The sequence below is a fragment of the Nyctereutes procyonoides genome, unplaced genomic scaffold (assembly GCF_905146905.1).
Source record: "Nyctereutes procyonoides isolate TBG_1078 unplaced genomic scaffold, NYPRO_anot_genome, whole genome shotgun sequence".
NCBI classification, from domain to species: domain Eukaryota; kingdom Metazoa; phylum Chordata; class Mammalia; order Carnivora; family Canidae; genus Nyctereutes; species Nyctereutes procyonoides.
Window position 1 is genome coordinate 12,290,492 of NW_026575148.1, and position 17,608 is coordinate 12,308,099.

The 17,608-nt window shown below is 33.3% G+C and overlaps 1 protein-coding gene across 1 annotated transcript in view; it reads right to left on the reverse strand.

The window, feature by feature from the left end:
- Positions 1 to 17,608, reverse strand: part of SLCO4C1 (solute carrier organic anion transporter family member 4C1) — a 77,382-nt gene that overhangs the window by 17,108 nt on the left and 42,666 nt on the right. The window contains exons 3-8 of the mRNA XM_055312864.1: positions 15,075 to 15,257; positions 10,265 to 10,361; positions 8,044 to 8,165; positions 6,579 to 6,697; positions 4,391 to 4,535; positions 3,793 to 3,988 (exon numbers count right to left, since the gene is read on the reverse strand). Coding sequence (XP_055168839.1) covers positions 3,793 to 3,988; positions 4,391 to 4,535; positions 6,579 to 6,697; positions 8,044 to 8,165; positions 10,265 to 10,361; positions 15,075 to 15,257 — 862 coding nt within the window. The remainder of the gene's footprint in view (positions 1 to 3,792; positions 3,989 to 4,390; positions 4,536 to 6,578; positions 6,698 to 8,043; positions 8,166 to 10,264; positions 10,362 to 15,074; positions 15,258 to 17,608) is intronic.

Sequence of the window (17,608 nt, forward strand, 5' to 3'; positions counted from 1 at the left end):
TCTGCTTTTCTCTGTGTCTCTCATGAATAAATAAATAAAATCTTTTAAAAAAGAAAAGAAATAAAGAGATAGAGACAAAGACACAGAGAAAGGGAGGGAGGGAAGGAGGGAAAGGGAGGAAGAAGAAAAGGTGGGGGCAGGGGGAGCAGAGCGAAAGGGATAATAAAACCCCTCCTCATAGTAACCATGAAGCTAACACTCCTGCACTGGGAGGTCAAAATCAGTAAATGAGTGATTTATCTAAAGATTAGAAGATAATAACCACTATGTTGGAAAATGATGATATTTAAGGGGTTGGTGGAGAATCAGGTGCTCATTCATGAAAGAAATAGACTGAAGGATAGAAAAAAAAATTGGAAACAAATCAGTCTAAGTTTGAAGGAAAGGTGCTCAGTGTGTAAAATCTAAGTAATTTGTCACTCTGCCTGGAGTCTCTTCTAATCTATTCCATAGGCTGCTGCTCATTTTTTTTTTTTACCAAGCACTGTTTTACTCTCAAAAGAAAGCATTCTGGACTACCTATACCTAGCTTACAATATAGATATAGGAGTACAGCAACTAGAAAAATACTACCCCTTCAATTCTAGAAACAGCTTCTACACAGTTTTTAATTTAAATTTCCCAATATATAATTCTCATTCTCTCAAGTGACTATTGAAAACATGAAAACAGTATGATACAAACTTCTCTTCAAGAAACAAAGAAATATAGCATATATCCCTTATTATCAAGCCTACATATGCCACTTAAGTCTATATATGTTATAAACCTTTACTGCAAGAGGTAAAGGAAACTATTTTTAGGAAAATAGCCAATGCTTGCAAAGTATATTAAATGGACTTAATATACATAGTATTTTTAAAATGAATAAGTATTTTAAATTTTAAAATTTTTGAATATTTAAAAAATAGATATATGCACACATCTGTCTATATGAGCAACGTGTATATGACAAATTGAATTTAAATGCTGATTTCTTATTTGAATCCAAACTACTCTACAATTATGCCTCTACCATAAGCAAAGATTTCCCTAAAAGTATTACAACATCCTAATAGGTATGCTTCTTTAAGGTGCTGTTTCAGATAAGAAAAGAAATTCTAGCTATAGACCAGATAGAGAAAAAATATTGTGTGTACTTGGTGCAGTATTTCATATTTTATGAGATTCTAAGTATAAAGTAAAACACAAATCACCATTATTAGCACTGATTAACAAAACAGACTCAAATTGCCTATATCGTCAAGGCAGTAAAAGAACCATAGGGATTTTTAATAACTAATAGACTTTTAGAAATGACAGTCTCCTTTCAATTGTTGTGCCCACATTAAACATTTAAGAATGAATTCATATAACATATTATAAATATTATTAATATCCACTAAAATAATCAGTATTGTTGATCTTAAGTTTTTTATGTATATCGTTTAACAGAGTTTTAATTAAACTTATCAATAAGCCTCACTAAATAATTCATAGTCAAAAAAGCTGTTTCTAACCACCTGTGATTACATGGCATGGGGAAAGCCTACAGCAATCTACTAAAAATGTTCCATTTTCATGACTTCTTTCACTAACAAGTTATTTCTTGAGCTTCTTTTTTTTTAAGATTTTATTTATTTATTCATGAGAGACACAGAGAGAGAGGCAGGGACACAGGGAGAGGGAGAAGCAGGATCCCCACAGGGAGCCCGATATGGGGCTTGATCCCAGAACCCTGGGATCATCATCTGAGCCGAAAGCAGATGCTCAATCACTGAGCCAGCCAGGAGCCCCATATTTCTTGAGCTTCTTAGTCTATTCTTTATTCCATATACTACTTTTTCTTATACACGTTTTTTTTTGTTTTTAAGATTTTATTTATTTATTCATGAGAGACACACAGAGAGAAGCAGAGACACAGGCAGAGGAAGAAGCAGACTCCATGCAGGGAGCCGGATGTGGGACTCGATCCCAGGACCCTGGGATCAGGCTCTGAGTCAAAGGCAGATGCTCAACCGCTGAGCCACCTAGGCATCCCAATACACATGTTTCTTGAATGAGGCTACCCATAATATGTACATTTTAATATGCAGCACACAGAGCTAAAACTGAAAATTTGGGGCCACATACCCCTCAAACTAACACCTTCTCACTTGTCTTCCTTCCTGTCCATAGACTAAGGACAATTTATCTGGTAGTAACTCTTGTTTAAGGTTAAAAAAAAAAAAAGCAAATAGATTCACATCTGCATCATTCATTTTTCACGAAGATTAACGAGTGTTAACCTATCCAGAACTTTCTGTTCTTCTAAAAGGAACATAAAAAAAAAAGTAGTTCCTCGGGATATGTTTGGGTGAAGTTTGTAGATATTAAAGTTAGGTCTGCAGAGTTTACCTCTACCTACCTTTCAGCATCTCCAGAAATTTTGATTTACAGTTACAAAACCTAAGTCTCATTCAAACTGGTTCCTGAACCTAGCCTTTACTTTCTAGCATTTATGGCTAACATATTCCCCCTCAGCCTTTCTCTCTTCCCAAAACTCTTCGTATCCTTAAAGGATATGTAAGCCCATACTCTTCCTGAATCTAATTAAAGGAAACTGAAAAGCCCTCCTTTTGAATTTCATAGCCTTTTCTATGTCTCTCATTACCTAATGCATTGTTCATTTACCATTTAGTTTCCCCCATCTCTCCTGCTACATTGTAAACTCCTTTAGAGCAGGGATTTTGTCATAAAAGTCAGCCAGAAGATGTAGTCAACAAATGTGAATAAATGTAATAAAAATGAACTTAGCATTGCTTCAGAATGCTCAGCAACTCATTAATGTAAAAGAATGGCAGAAATGAACAGCAATTGCAAATCATAATTGTTACTGGCAAACTCATGCAAACAAAGTACATTCTATTTAGGTTACCTGAATGTCATATTCTAAAAAACTGTGGAGTCCTTGACCTTATGGAGTACTAGCTCCCTCATCTGCCTCAAACACATGCAATGAAACAATGAAAGCAGCAATACAGGCTATAAATGCATCACAGTGCAATGCCAACCTGCCTGATCACCTAACTCACAGTTTGGGATTTCAAAACCAAACAAACAAGGCAAAGAAAGGTAAAAATGATCACATCAGTTACAGGTAAAAATATGTTTATGAGTCAGAACAACAAGTCATTTCTTTCTCTCCAATAAACATGAGCTTCTAAAATAGAAAAAAAAACAATAAACAAAAAATAGAGTAGAAACAATAATAATTAGTATAACCTAGGACTAGTTTCATTTAATTTCTCTCCTAGATTATTTTCAACCCACCTAATACATGAATTTCACCATAGGGAATCACCTCTATTTTTCAAGACTTTCAATAGCAACAGAAGATAAGAAATTACCCCCTAGGATGTGAATCCCTTCAGCACAAAGATTCCGTTATACTAATCTTCAGTTATTTAAACTACAAAACAAGGGACACCTGGGTGGCTCATTGGTTGAGCCTCTGTCTTCGGCTAAGGGTGTGATCCCGGGTCCTGGGATCAAGTCCTACGTCGGATTCCCTGTGGGAAGCCTGCTTCTCTCTCTGCCTATGTTTCCGCCTCTCTCTATGTGTCTCTCATAGATAAATAAAATCTTTAAAAATAAATAAACAAGCAAACAAACTAAAAAAAAAAAACCTATATATCCTTACATAGGAGAAAGCCTTCCAATTAAAAAAAAAAGCCAGTCTTTCATTAATTTACTCAAGAAAGCATGTACTCTGAAATATATACATAGTTTATTACCCTGACATTAATATCAAAAGCACTGAAATATATTTACCCATTATATGATTCAGACACACCAGCAAATGGCTCATTTTCACAGTTGGCATAAACAAATACAAAACTCAGAGCAAATGCAACTAAAGATGTAAGCAAAGCAAACTTCATTGTGTTTTTACATGTCATTTTGAGTTTTGAAACAAGGACACCACCTAAAATCTGACCAAGAGCAGCTCCAGGAATTAAAACAGCCCCTGATGAGAAAGAAGACACAGAGAGTGAGAAAACATACATGTGTACTCAGTTACTCAAATGAGAATTGAAAAACATCAAAAACAAGCACAGTATTAACATATGAATATTATTTAGCCATTTAGAAACACCTGAATGAATGATATAATGGTTATTGCAAGAGATTAATAAAATTAATGTTTTGAATATTAAGATTGACAAATATGCTCTTTAGCTCTACAGCTTCTGTACTTCTCATTCATAAAACAGACTGTCAAATGTCAGAAAATTAGAAACTTGTATCAAACTAATATAGTAAATTTTAAAAAGAGGGCTATCAAAAATGATACACTATTCTGATAAGCATTTAATGTGGTAAAGTAAAATTATTAGATTAAATTCGAACAAAGCAGAAAATGGTTTACCTGCAAGGGTGGCTGCAAAGCTGGAAGACAATCCAAACTGATTTTCTATAAATTTAGGTAAAAATGTAGCAAACCCAGTAGTAATTAAGGCTTCTGAAGAAGTTGAAAGAACTAAACACATAAAGACAGTATTCCCCATCAAATTCTAAAGAAAAAATATAGTTCACCAAATGAATAACTATGCTTATATTATAAAATGTAGCATTAGAATCAGCAGCATGATGAAATGGCAAATTTTTAATAAATACAATATAATTATAAATTTCAGCATTTTCTCCAGTACCAAAGCATAAGTACAGAATACTAATAGCTTTATATATACTACAACGAGAACATTTATACATGCAGTACCTAGAGAATTGATAGGTGATTCATCAAGAGGGTGACTGTGCCTTATCATATGCAGCGACTGGGTAAAGAAGGTAAAAGCCAGCTTGGAAAGGTTCCCTTTCCCAGTCGATTATAAATCTCCATACATTAAATCTATCCCTTGCCTGATTTGTTGTAGCATGCTCTGAATTTCCATGTCTAGTAAGCGAAGAACTCAATTACAAGTACAGATGAGAATGGTCTCTAAGTATAAAATCTGTAGTGTTCCATGAGTAAAGGACTCTATAGTTAAGAACCTTAGGTAGTAATAATTTTAAAGAGAGGTCCACATTGCTTGGTCTTTGAGAAAAGATTCTCAGAATCTTTTTTAATCTATTGGGGGAGAGAATAGAGATTAATTAGGTCAATTTAATCTAACCATAAAGTGAAAATCAAATTATAGTTCTGGAATATTAAATGCAAAAGAAATTTCATTAAATCAAACAAAATACACACATGCACAGACCCACATAGATGAGTCACAAAAGGGCAAGATAAGAGAGTTTTAAATCATATTCAGATGATCTAACATAAGAATAACAATAGTGACAAAAGGAGAAAAAGTACCCAAATGAAAACATTCAATACTTTTTAAAAAGGATAATAGCAGAAAGTATTTAAATCATCAGATTAAAAAAATAATGGATTCCTAGCAAGGATTAATGAAAAAAAATCACCTGACAAGGATTAATGAAAAAAACACATACATAGAGGCATAACCTAACAAATTGACTGAAATTGCAAATAAATGAAAAAAAGTTTATAAATTTGCCGATGGAGATGTAAAAGAATCACACTGACATGGAACTTCTTAACTACAATACAATTAACCAGAAAAGAGCAAGGTAACACCCACAGATTTCTGGGACTAAAAGAATGTGATCCGAAAGTGTCCATCCAGTCAGAAATATCATTCAGTATTCAAGGATACTTAGATGGCATCTTGTCTGAGGAAAACTAGCAATATAATACTCTACCCAGAGGGATCTGAATCGGAATCAAGACCATGAAGCATGAAACCTTAAAGCAGGAATTTTAAAAAGCAGTGGTGAGTTAACCCTTGATGGTAATACACACAAGAATTTATAAAAGAAAACAGAAGTTGGAATTAAAAATCATGAACAATCTCAGCAGAACACAAAATTTTGCCTACCAGGGAGAAAACAGAGAGTTGAAAAGTAGGATAAATGGAAATAAGAACATTTCAGGCTTTCATTTGAGGAGGAAAATGAAAATAATTGAAAGGTAAATAATTTTCAAATCTTGAAAAGGTAAAATTATGACTCCTGTATGTACAAAATTTTTATGATGCTATATGGGAAGAATATCTTTCTTAGGAGTACAACAGGATAGACCATACCATTTGTTTCTTTAACCTCAAATTCAAACCAAGTAACCACTAACTGCCACTTCTTTCACAAGGGAAAAATATCAGTTTGACATTCTCAAATAGGGTATTAACAATTCAGTGATAACCAATTGATCCACTACATTAGGGAAATGGCATAGAATAATGATTGGCTGCAGTCCTAAGGAGGAACCACTGAATATTGATATTGCCAAGAAGATAACTCATGTTCTTTCAACCATTTTACCCTGGAATAGCTCTTATTTACTCCAAGCATAATAAAATTAAATCTGAAGAGTTATTTATTTATAAAAGCTAGAACCATAGTAAATAGGCAAATGAAAATGAATTGTGAAATATTTGTCTGTGAATATGTATATATTTACTCATCTTTATGTAATACATACATATATCTACCTATTTAAATGTGGAGGGTGTGCATGTGTCTATGCATATACAGTGTTATTTTACCTTTAGAGCAGTTGGAAAATCTTTCAAACTTGTTCCAAAATTCTCCTCTGTGTCTTTTAAGGAACTACTCTTTTCCTTATGAGTCTGGCAAGTTCTTTCACTACGAAGTTTTGCTGTACCTAAAAAAAAAAAAAAAAAAAAAAAGGTAAAGGTAAAGGTAAATGTACTTGTTCTATCACTTCATTTTTCACTTTTTATTTTTTTTATTATCTTTTAAATTTTTTTCATTCTCATTTTTTAAATGCTTACTTTTTAACTGACATGTATTTCTACAAATATACAAATTCTGTAACGTAAGAAGCCAGTTTCTCTCTGTCAACAAAATTGCACAAATATCTATGTATGTAATTTGTCTGTCCTGAGAGCTAGTATTATTCCTATTGGCTAAGGAGGTTCCAGCAAGTCTAAATATTAAGATGAGACACTTTTGTTCCAATGACATATTCATTCCCTTTATTTAAAAATATCTCTTAAATTCTCTTCTTCCTCTAGAATGGATCTCTTTTTTTCATCCATTATATATGAAACAAAGTATGTTTGAGGCTCTTTCCCTTTACAGATGAAACATTTACCATGTATTACCATATCCCTTTGATTTTTAATAATGGCACCCTGAATAAATCTGAGAAAAAAGCCAATATATGGAATTATAAGTTGGATGGTCTAGTGTAGAAAAAAACAAAATCAATGAATTCACCTACATCTACTTCTACTCTGCTAACTTTTCTTTTGCCCATTCTGAAAAATTAATCATCTATCCTTCTGCATATGACAACAGAAAGAACTATTTAACCTTCTGCCTAGAGAAAAATATTTCAACAGATAATGTATTTGAACTATATGATTATATAGAAGCAAAATTTTACAAAGAAAGGAATGGATATTCTTTTCTATTAACCTTTTCTTTTTAGGAAACTAATATTGAAATATGGTGATAATGAGTATACTACAGTATTACTTTGATGACAAATGAAAAAAAAAAGGTACTGGTACTCTCATCAACAAATAATATCAATGATTTAAGGCAGATTGACTGTTGGTGAGTGAGGAACTGAACGCAAACTAATAGTTTGAAAGATCTTGTATCTTGCATATACATAAAGCAAGATTCCAGAAAACACACAGGAAACAAATTTATTAAGTATATTTATAATGATATATTATTACTCATATTACATATTATTATAGTATTATATATGTTATTACTATGTTATTAATATATATTATTAAGTATATAAACATAGTAAGAAAGTGAATACATATAGTTTTATTGCTTTTATTAATTGGAAATAAAGGAAAACCATGAGTATTTTGATAGCTACCCAGTATTTCCTAAAGACAAAAATATCCAAAAGTTTGCATAGGCAGACAAATGAAATTCTATAAAACAATGAATTTTCTAGGCATCTTACAAATTATAAGCAACCCTTGGCCTACCAATTGGTTTTAAAGAAGATATGTTTACCTGGTAAATGTTTTGGAAAACATAAAAAAGGTATTATCAAAGACCAAGCAAAGATCCAACACAGAAGAAATCCGATCCACCATGCCCCCAGCCATCGTGGATCATCTTCAGAGATACCTATGCTATGTAATAGAAAAACAAAATATATTAAAAAAAAGAAAAACAAAATATAAAAGTTAACTCTACCTTGTTCATTAAAATGCAGTTATGATAAGTATATACTTTGCAATTCAGCACATATATAGGGGAATAGTATTATAATATCCAACATTTAAACTGAGTCATTGCAATGAATCAGACAACAGACATTAGGCATAAATGAGAGTTATAATGGCTTACAAAGTATTTCAAATGGCAATGTGACATAGAAATGCAAAATATTTAATAGTAAATATAAGTATGCTAAATATCTGGAAGCATACATAGAATTTCTGAACATTCTTTACCTAACTTTGGCTAAGTTTTTCTTCTCTACTATACTGAGTACATCTTATAGCAAATCACTGATCTGTGTTAAAAGTCCGTACACTGTGCTTCAATTAAGGCATTCATTTAAGCGTAAAATTCCTCTATTTAATTAATGTATTTATTAAAGTATAACTGACATACAATATTATATTAGTCTCAGATATGTAATACAATGATGTATTATTTCTATATATCACATGTTATGTATTTCTATATATTACAAAATGACCAACACATTACCTGTCACTGTATTTATAGAACTGTTTTTCTTGTTTTGAGAATTTGTAAGATTCACTCTAAACAACTTTCAAAAATGCAGTCCGATATTACTAACTATAGTTTCCATGTTGTATATTATACCCCATGACTTAATTATTTTAAAATTAGAAATTCGTACCTTTTGACTCCCTTTACTCATTTCACCCATTCCCCCACCTAGGGTAACCACAAATTTATTCTCTGTATCTATGAGCTTGTTTTTTGTCGTTGTTCGCATGCTTTTTTAGATTCCACATACACATGAAATCATATAGTATTTGTCTTTCTCTGACTATAAAGTCCTTCTTAAAATAATTTATTAACAGTGTTGTACAATGATTCTCATAGTTGTATATCAACCGGTTTCTCCCCAAACACACCAACCCTAAAACTCATGTAATTCTCCACTGAAATTAAAAACTTTTCTTAAAAACCCAGCTCTCTGTTTCAAGGACTTCCTTCATACATCTTTTATATACTATCTAAAATAGTAAACTGGAACTAACAGCTCAAAGAACAAATCACATATCTATAAATACATTTTCAGGGTGCCTGGGTGGCTCAATAGGTTAAGCATCTGACTTGGTTCAGGTCATGATCCCACAGTCTCAAGACGGAGCCCCACAGGGGGCTCCCTGCTCCATGGGGAGTCTGTTTCTCCCTTTCCCTCTGTCCCCCTCACTCCTATGCTCTCTCTCTCAAATAAATAAAATATTTTTTTAAAAATAAAGTATAACCACATTTTCTTATTCATTATACCCAATCACATAGGAGTGTACAGTTTTAATTCCTAGTGGTAAAATGAAAAAATATGGTTTCACCAAAAGTTACTAACTTCTCTATATTCAGGAAAAAGAGAAGGTAACTTAGTGGTTAAAAGGAGGATTTTGGAGTCAAAAAGACCTACTTGAATTCATGTCTTAGGCGACTTACTAACCTCTGTGTATCAATTACCTTATTGGATTATTAAAAGGATTAAGTTAAGGGGTATGTAAAATACGTAACATACAAAACCTATGAAAATAGCATGGGATAAGTAAACACTACCTATTATCATCCTCTATGGCTACAGTTAAAACCACACACCTGTGATTCCTATGACCATATCGGAACTACTACAGAACTTAATCTGAGAATCATAGACTCTTGAGACTTTTCAGACTAGCCATACCCGGTTAATCTACTAAAAGCACAACTAATTTTAATTAAATTCTTCTTTCTGAAAAATGCATGGGGTCCTAGATGTGTATTTTGAAAAATTTCACAGGTGACTTTTAATCATTCTTATTTATGAATAAATGCATTATACTAGGGGGTGGTATGGCATTAATTCATGAAGTAGTGCAGCTGAAACATTATGTAAAAATTGTGTGTGTTCAGTTTTGTTTCCTGAAAAATCCTCATTCTATCTGAAGAAATACTTTGAAAATGTTCTATGATATTAACATTATTAAAATAAAATAAATTTAAATAAAAGAAAAAGATATTGCCTTGCCTTTTTCCCATATCCACATCAATATACAAGGTTAGCAGCTGTCCACCCAACACATAGCCAATAGCAGGGCCTAATATTGACATAGAATAGCCAATTCCTAGAAGAACAAAGACATTGAAAATGGTCAACTGTACAACTTCGTTATGAATGTCCTACAGTAGTGAAGAAATATTTTACTGTAAAAAAATTGAAATGATTAGAATTACAACAAAATTACACATATTTTCAATAAAAAATACAATTTGGTACCATTTGTTAAGTAAGGAGCTTAAAAATATTTTTAAAAATAAATATAACTATAAAATATATTTTAAATGTAAATATATATGTAATTCAATGTAAAAGCTGTTAGACTATAATAATAATTGCAATAAATCCAACAATTACATATTCATGGAAAGTTACATATGTTAAATAGCAACAGAAGTAGTACATCTGCTATTACCCTTCAGGGATGATGATAATAATTACTGTTTACAATTGTTATGTAAGAAAATAATGTGAAATGAGAAGTCTTTTCTACTCTGTACACATTCCAAATGCAGTATGTATTTTGCACTACAGCAGCTAATTTTAAAACCTGGATGTGATGATTAGCCTGTTTCATAAAAGTAAGCCATTAATTTAAAGTCCCATACTTAGTGAATCTTCCATTTCCACTTGCAGCAGAATTAAATTGACCTTATTTCTCTCAGATATTTAAATTTTTGCCATGCATTGTAACATTCAAATTTTTGCAAAAAATTATGCATATGTTAGTATCTTCATATATTACCACCTTCTGAATTTTTTATTAACTACTAAGATTTTGGGATCCCTGGGTGGCGCAGCGGTTTGGCGCCTGCCTTTGGCCCAGGGCGCGATCCTGGAGACCCGGGATCGAATCCCACATCGGGCTCCCGGTACATGGAGCCTGCTTCTCTCTCTGCCTCTCTCTCTCTGTGACTATCCTAAGTAAATAAAAAATTATAAAAAAAAAAACTACTAAGATTTTCATTCACATACACAAAAGAATGAATTTATCATATCCAAAGCTAAGCATATGTCAATGGCAGAAATGATTTATGTCCTTGACCAAGTCTCCAATGTAGATCTCATGCAAAATGATCTGAAAACATAAGAACTTTTGAAGGACCACTGAGTCAAAATTCTGAGGAGAAAGATCTAAAGAACTGGGACTTGTATTTTTCCTGAGTGTATTTGCTGATTCTACAAAATACATTGGGAAGGTTAGCAATCCTTGCTAGTCTCCAGGAAAGTAGGGAAACCAAAGTTACAGCCCAGTGTCTCTAACTTGGAAGTTATACCTTATAGACTTTGCCCACCCTACATTTTATGTTGGTACCAGGAGGCCATACTCTAAAAGTAACAGTGAGTTAGAAGTTAGACTTGCCCACAGAGTACGTACAGCTTTGCTTCAAATAAACTCAATATGTGAAGTTAGATAAAGGGAATCTCAGATTCCAGGGTTTCCCAAATACATCAGAGATAGGTAATTTATGAAAAAACAAAAAGGAGGGTTTGGAGAAATACTGTCAAATAAAACACCTTTGTCAAAGTTAAAATGAAAGAGATACATAGCAGATTACTCAGGACTAAACTGAGGATTACCAAACTGGAAAATCAATTAAGTCAGTATATATTTACAGAGAAGCACAAAAAAATAAAAACAAAGGATAAAAAAAAATACAGAAAAGAGTAATATATGAAGAATACATTTTTCACAAAAAGGCTTAGCATACATGCAATGGGAGTCCTAAGAGAGGAGATAATAGGAAGAGGTTATATTTGAATAAATAATCATAGGAAATATCCTAAAGCCAATAAAAATATCAAAAAATATATTTATGAAGTCATATAAAATCCACAGAAGGTTAAATAAAAGTAATTTTGCACCTATACACATGATACAAACAAAACTGATGAAAATCAAATGCAAAGAGAAAAATCTTAAAATGGCAAACATATAAGAAACAGTGGAAGTGAAAAGACAAAGGAAGAGTATTTTTAAAGTACTGAAAAAAAAAAATCACTGGCCAGCTAGTCATATTCCTAGTGAAAATATTCATCAGGGAAAAGGCTTAAAAAGAACATTTTTAGTTAAAGGATTCTAGAACATTTGTGGTGATCAAGTATGTGGTAAAAGTACTGATTAACATTAGAATTTCATAAAATCATGTTTACATATAAGGTCATTAGTAGATGAGAAGTAAAAGAGTATATACCCAGGAAGTTAATAGAGAGAAGAAATGAAATAATATTAAATTAGCCAAAAGAAAGAAAAAAAAGAGCAAGAAATAAGGACATAGAGTAAATAGAAAGCATAGGAAGCACATGTTAAGATGAAAGATTTAAACACAAAATTACATTAAATGAATTAAAAAGTTCAATGAAAGAAAAAAGATTGTTAACCCAAGGAAAGCATCAAAGAAGTAGAGGAATAAAGAGTGACTGCCTGGAAACATTTGTGAGGATAGAGATGTTGCATTAACCACTTTTTAAAATTTATTCTAAAAGGTAGCAAATTTTGACCTTTTTCATTTTGCCCATTTTTGCATTGTTATGAATACAGTGTGTCTCATAGAAGAATGTATGCCACCAGTAATAGACACTGTTTTAAAAGAAAGAAACAATGGAGGAAACATTTTGAAAGTGAGGGAAATAAAAATATATAAAAAGGAAGGATTTTGTGCAATAAAACCTAAATATCTGGTGAAAAACGGTAGTTATCTGAAAGTGAAAAAAATAAACGTATATAAGATACTATAACTGTTTGTATCTTCCTTAACAGAAAAATAAAATTAAGATAAGTTTCCCAATTTTGTTACTTTTTTTTGCCCTTTACTCTCAAAAACTACCATTTGATGAGTTCCTACAGGAAGGGAAAGAGTTAACACAGCAGGCCTGTGACTGCTAACTTCAGAAAGACCTGTTGGCAAGGTTGGCCCTTAGCTGGCATTTGGGATTTACTGAACTGCCCAGAGGGATGCCACCATTCCGTAACTAATAAGGTTAGTGTGCCTACACTGTAAATATGCTTTTGCTGACCCCTTGTATTCCTTTTGGGAATCTAGAACTTTGATATATGCAAGGCACAGGGTCCCTATATGATCAACCTCCAGTGAAATCCTTGGTCACTGAATCTCTAATGAACTTGTAGAAAATATTCCAAACTCATTGCTGGCAGGATCAATTGCTAGCTGTAATGGCTCCACTAGGAGGAGCTAAATCTTGGAAGCTTGCACCCAGTTTTTGGCTGTACTTTGCCTAATGCACCTTATCCCCTTGCTGATTTTGCTTGGTATCATTTTGCTATAATAAATCAAAGCTATGACCAAGATAATATCTAAGTCAGTCCTCCTACAGATTTATGGAATCTGGGATGGTCCTATAGGCCTCTACCCCACCAACTGTGTTTAAATAATTTTTGAGAAACTTACTATTTTTGTGCTACTAAAACTTAAAGATTAGAATTGTCTTAGAAGTACTGATCAGAAGAGGACTTCAGAAAGAAAATCTGTTGAACTGGAAGAGTGAAAAGCATCTTCACCAGCTAATTGGGAAAAAAAGCACTCTTAAATTAGTAAATACAAGAAAAATTGTACAGATTAGCTGTAACTTACAGGGAGAGGGAATCAGACCTTGCAGAGAGACTAAGGCAAAACGAGTAGAGAAAACAAGTAGAAGTGTAGTGGTTTTCACATTACAGAAGAGCCTAGGTAGCTCTAGTGGTCTCTATTAGGGCTACATTGAACATATTTGACTTCCAGAGACTATGGCAATAATCCTTACTACAGACTGAATGCTTGTGTCCTCCCAAAATTCCATTGTTGAAAACTAATCCCTAATGTGATGGTAGGAGGTGGGACCTTTGGAACTGATGACATCATGAGAGTGGAGACTTCATTAAATGAGATTAGTGCCCTTATAAGAAGATGCCCCAGAAAGTCCTCTCTTCCCATCTGTCATATGAGGACACAGGAAAAAAGATGAATGATTATGAAGTAGTAAGTGGGCCTCACCAGACAATGATCTGTGGGTAGATACCCTGATCTTGGCCTTCTCAGTCTCCAGAGCTGTGAGAAATAAATGTCTGTTGTTTATAAGCCAAGCGGTCTACAATATTCTGTTAGAGAAGACTGGAGGAACTAAGACAGTCCTCTACATTAGAATAATAAACTATTAAAATGAAAACTGATAAAATGAAATGTGAAACACATTGATTTAACAAAAGGCCATGCATAACCTAGTGAGCTCTACCTCGCAAGAGTATTAGAGAAGGAATTTAAGAGAAACTAGAAACTTAGGTTACCAAACATTAGATTCTCTCCCCCCCCACAAGAATTGAGCCATATATAAAAAGAATTCATCTGAAATGAAAAACTCCACAGAATTTCTGGGTGATTTATTTTGTTGACTCTAGTCAGGTCCATGTAGGATGTGGTAAATCAGGTGGAGTGGCACAGCTCCATCTCCCCACCCTGTGTAAATTAGCCTAGAATTCAAGTAATCTGGACAGCCTACTGCTTGGATGGCACTGCCAAGAAGGCTAGCATGTCCAGAACAGGAAACAGAGCAGGATGTCAACCAAACTCATAACCACATTCAACTGAAGGACATGTGTCAGTAAATAATGAAACAAAATGAAGAATATTGCTAGACCGAATATTTACTGGGAATCTAACGGAAATACCTAGGAAATTACAACTAACTTTTCAATAAGCATGCATTATGCTTTTACGTATAAATTAAAAAGCAATAAAATGAAATGATCCCGAAACATTGATACGTTAGGAAAGAGAAAACTTACCTATGTAGAGCGAAGACTTGTGTGTGGGCACAGAATCATCAATAAAAGCTGTTCCCAGAGTATAGAGAGGAGTTCCCCCAGTTCCCAGCAACAGTTGGCCCAAGATGAAGACATACAAGTAGTTAGAAAGCGAAGAATTTGAAGAGGTACAACTGCTTCTACTCCTTGTTGTTATGCAAGTATCTTTGGGGGGGGAAAAAAGTAAATTGTGAATTTACAGAAATTTAGCCAACAATTGAAATATCTATTTTTATGAATTATACTTGCCTAACCGAACCTTATATTTCCTTCAATCATTTCTCTTTGATTAAACTATTCTTAAAACATAGGCATTACTAAAGAAAATTTTAGAAATATTACCATGTTAAAATTTAGACAATGGAGAACAAAATTGAGAAACATTACTTTAACAATCAAAATTAACAAGCTTTGGGGATAAACTAACACAAACACGATTTGCTAGGGAAGGAGTTTTCAGATTAAGGGGAAAAAAATCCAAAAAGTAGCCTTTATTTTTCTTTCCAAGTCATAAATATAGCATGACTACCATACCAAATTTATCAACCAATACCTTGAACACATGTGAAAAGTTTACTTAGGTTATAGGATATTTTGGTTAAAACAGTAATTTTTTAATATTCACTACAAGCCATAATACTTGAAGTTATGTCCAGTTATTTTTTGAAGTCAAATTATTTTATTACATTTATTTTTGAAGCAACCTTTGACTCTATAGAATATTCTTCCGAATATCATCAAAAGAAAAATGGTAATTTTTAAGTTTTTATTAAAATCTTTTTAAGAACCACACCCGAAGGCTAAATATTATAGTAAACCCATATTGCCTAAATTCACCTGATAATATTAATGAATAAAGATGCTTGTTAAATATATATTCACAGACCTTTCCCTTTGAAGCTAGAGTTTCCAGGAAACTGAATTTTAACAATAGCTTTAGCTGATTCAATTTTCATTTCCTTAATATCAGATCAAGATTTATTACTTCCTGAATGATGAGACGAGTAAGACCCTCAAAGCACAAATCCTGAAGACTCTTAACTGGTCCATGGCCATGCAATTTTTAGATGCAAATTTTATGCATATTTATTTTATTTAAAAACTTAAAATATGCCCTCTAATTTTGTACATATTCATATTAAAAGAGGTTGATGAATATTTTAGCAGATAATTTGTATTTATAACTGGGCTAAGTCTGTATTATTTGTCTTACACACCCAGCCATGTCAGACATTTGAATTGCGATTTTTAGCTTCAATATTCACTTTTTTGGAGGTAGTAGATAAGATTAAGAATAATTTCTTATTATTTGAACGTTGCAAAATTAAACATACATGCATTTCTTTTTTTATTTCTTCTTTTTTTAATAAAAGATAAATATCTTTTGTAGTAATCCAGGAAATATCTTGACCATGTGAGTATTCTGAGGGGTTTTGATGTTTATTGTTTCCCAAGGGAAGTAATCCATGGAGTAAATTTTAAATAGCACAGAACAAGAGAAATATAAAATTCAACTTTCCTCCTTCTTGTCTTCTCTACATGTTCTCCATGTAACTCAGATGGGGGTAATGACCACTGTTAACACTTCCTTTTATTTTTTTTCAGACATGTCACACATTTACATGTTTTATATCCATTTACTTTTTTTTACACAAGCATGGTCATACTGATGTAGGAATGAGTTAGGGGTGGGCAGGGCTAGACAGGGAAAGATATGGGAAAGGCCCCAGAGTCAGGCTCCTACCCATCCCAGGAAAACAGAGATAAGACAATAAAAACAGAAAAAAACAAAAAAAAAAACAAAAACAAAAAAAACTGGCTCCCTAGCTCCAAAATGTTAGGGAGTATCCCCCTTTAGTGGCTCCTAAGTAATCACAGAAATCCCAGATACGGGAAATATTATGGAGGAGATATTAACTCAGAGAGAAGGGAGCACTTTGTTTGGGCTCATGATATGTAGAAGGACATCTTGTATGTTACTGTGAGAGTTACCAGTCCACCACGTTTGTTCTAAATATCTACCCTGATATTGACAGAAATTTACCAAGTTCCCCGAACAGTTTCCTATAAAAGACAGACCATAAAAGCCCTCAATGGCCACCCTGTCAGGACCCCCCTCACTCCTGAGACCTTTCTCTGTACCTCTGCTTAATAAACTTCTATCACTTTGCTCACTCTCTGTTGTCCATGAGATTCATTCTTCGACTCCATGAGACAAGAACCAAGCTCTCCAGTGTCATTTTGGTTCCCAAACCCGGGACCACTCCCATCAAAGGGTGAGTAATGGGGATTCTAGCCTTTCTTTCCTGGAAGACGTCTCTCCCCCTTGGATAAACTCTTCTAGTAACAAACAGCAAAACCCGACGACACCTGTCGGTCAGCTTAAAGGTGAATAGCAGGGCTGCAGTCTTAAGACTCAGGTGAGAGGCTTCTGGAGAAAGGTTTGGTCAATCCTCCTTCCCCAAAGGAAGGGAATGTTGGCCTAACCCTAATCAGTTCCACTTTTCATTTTCTGG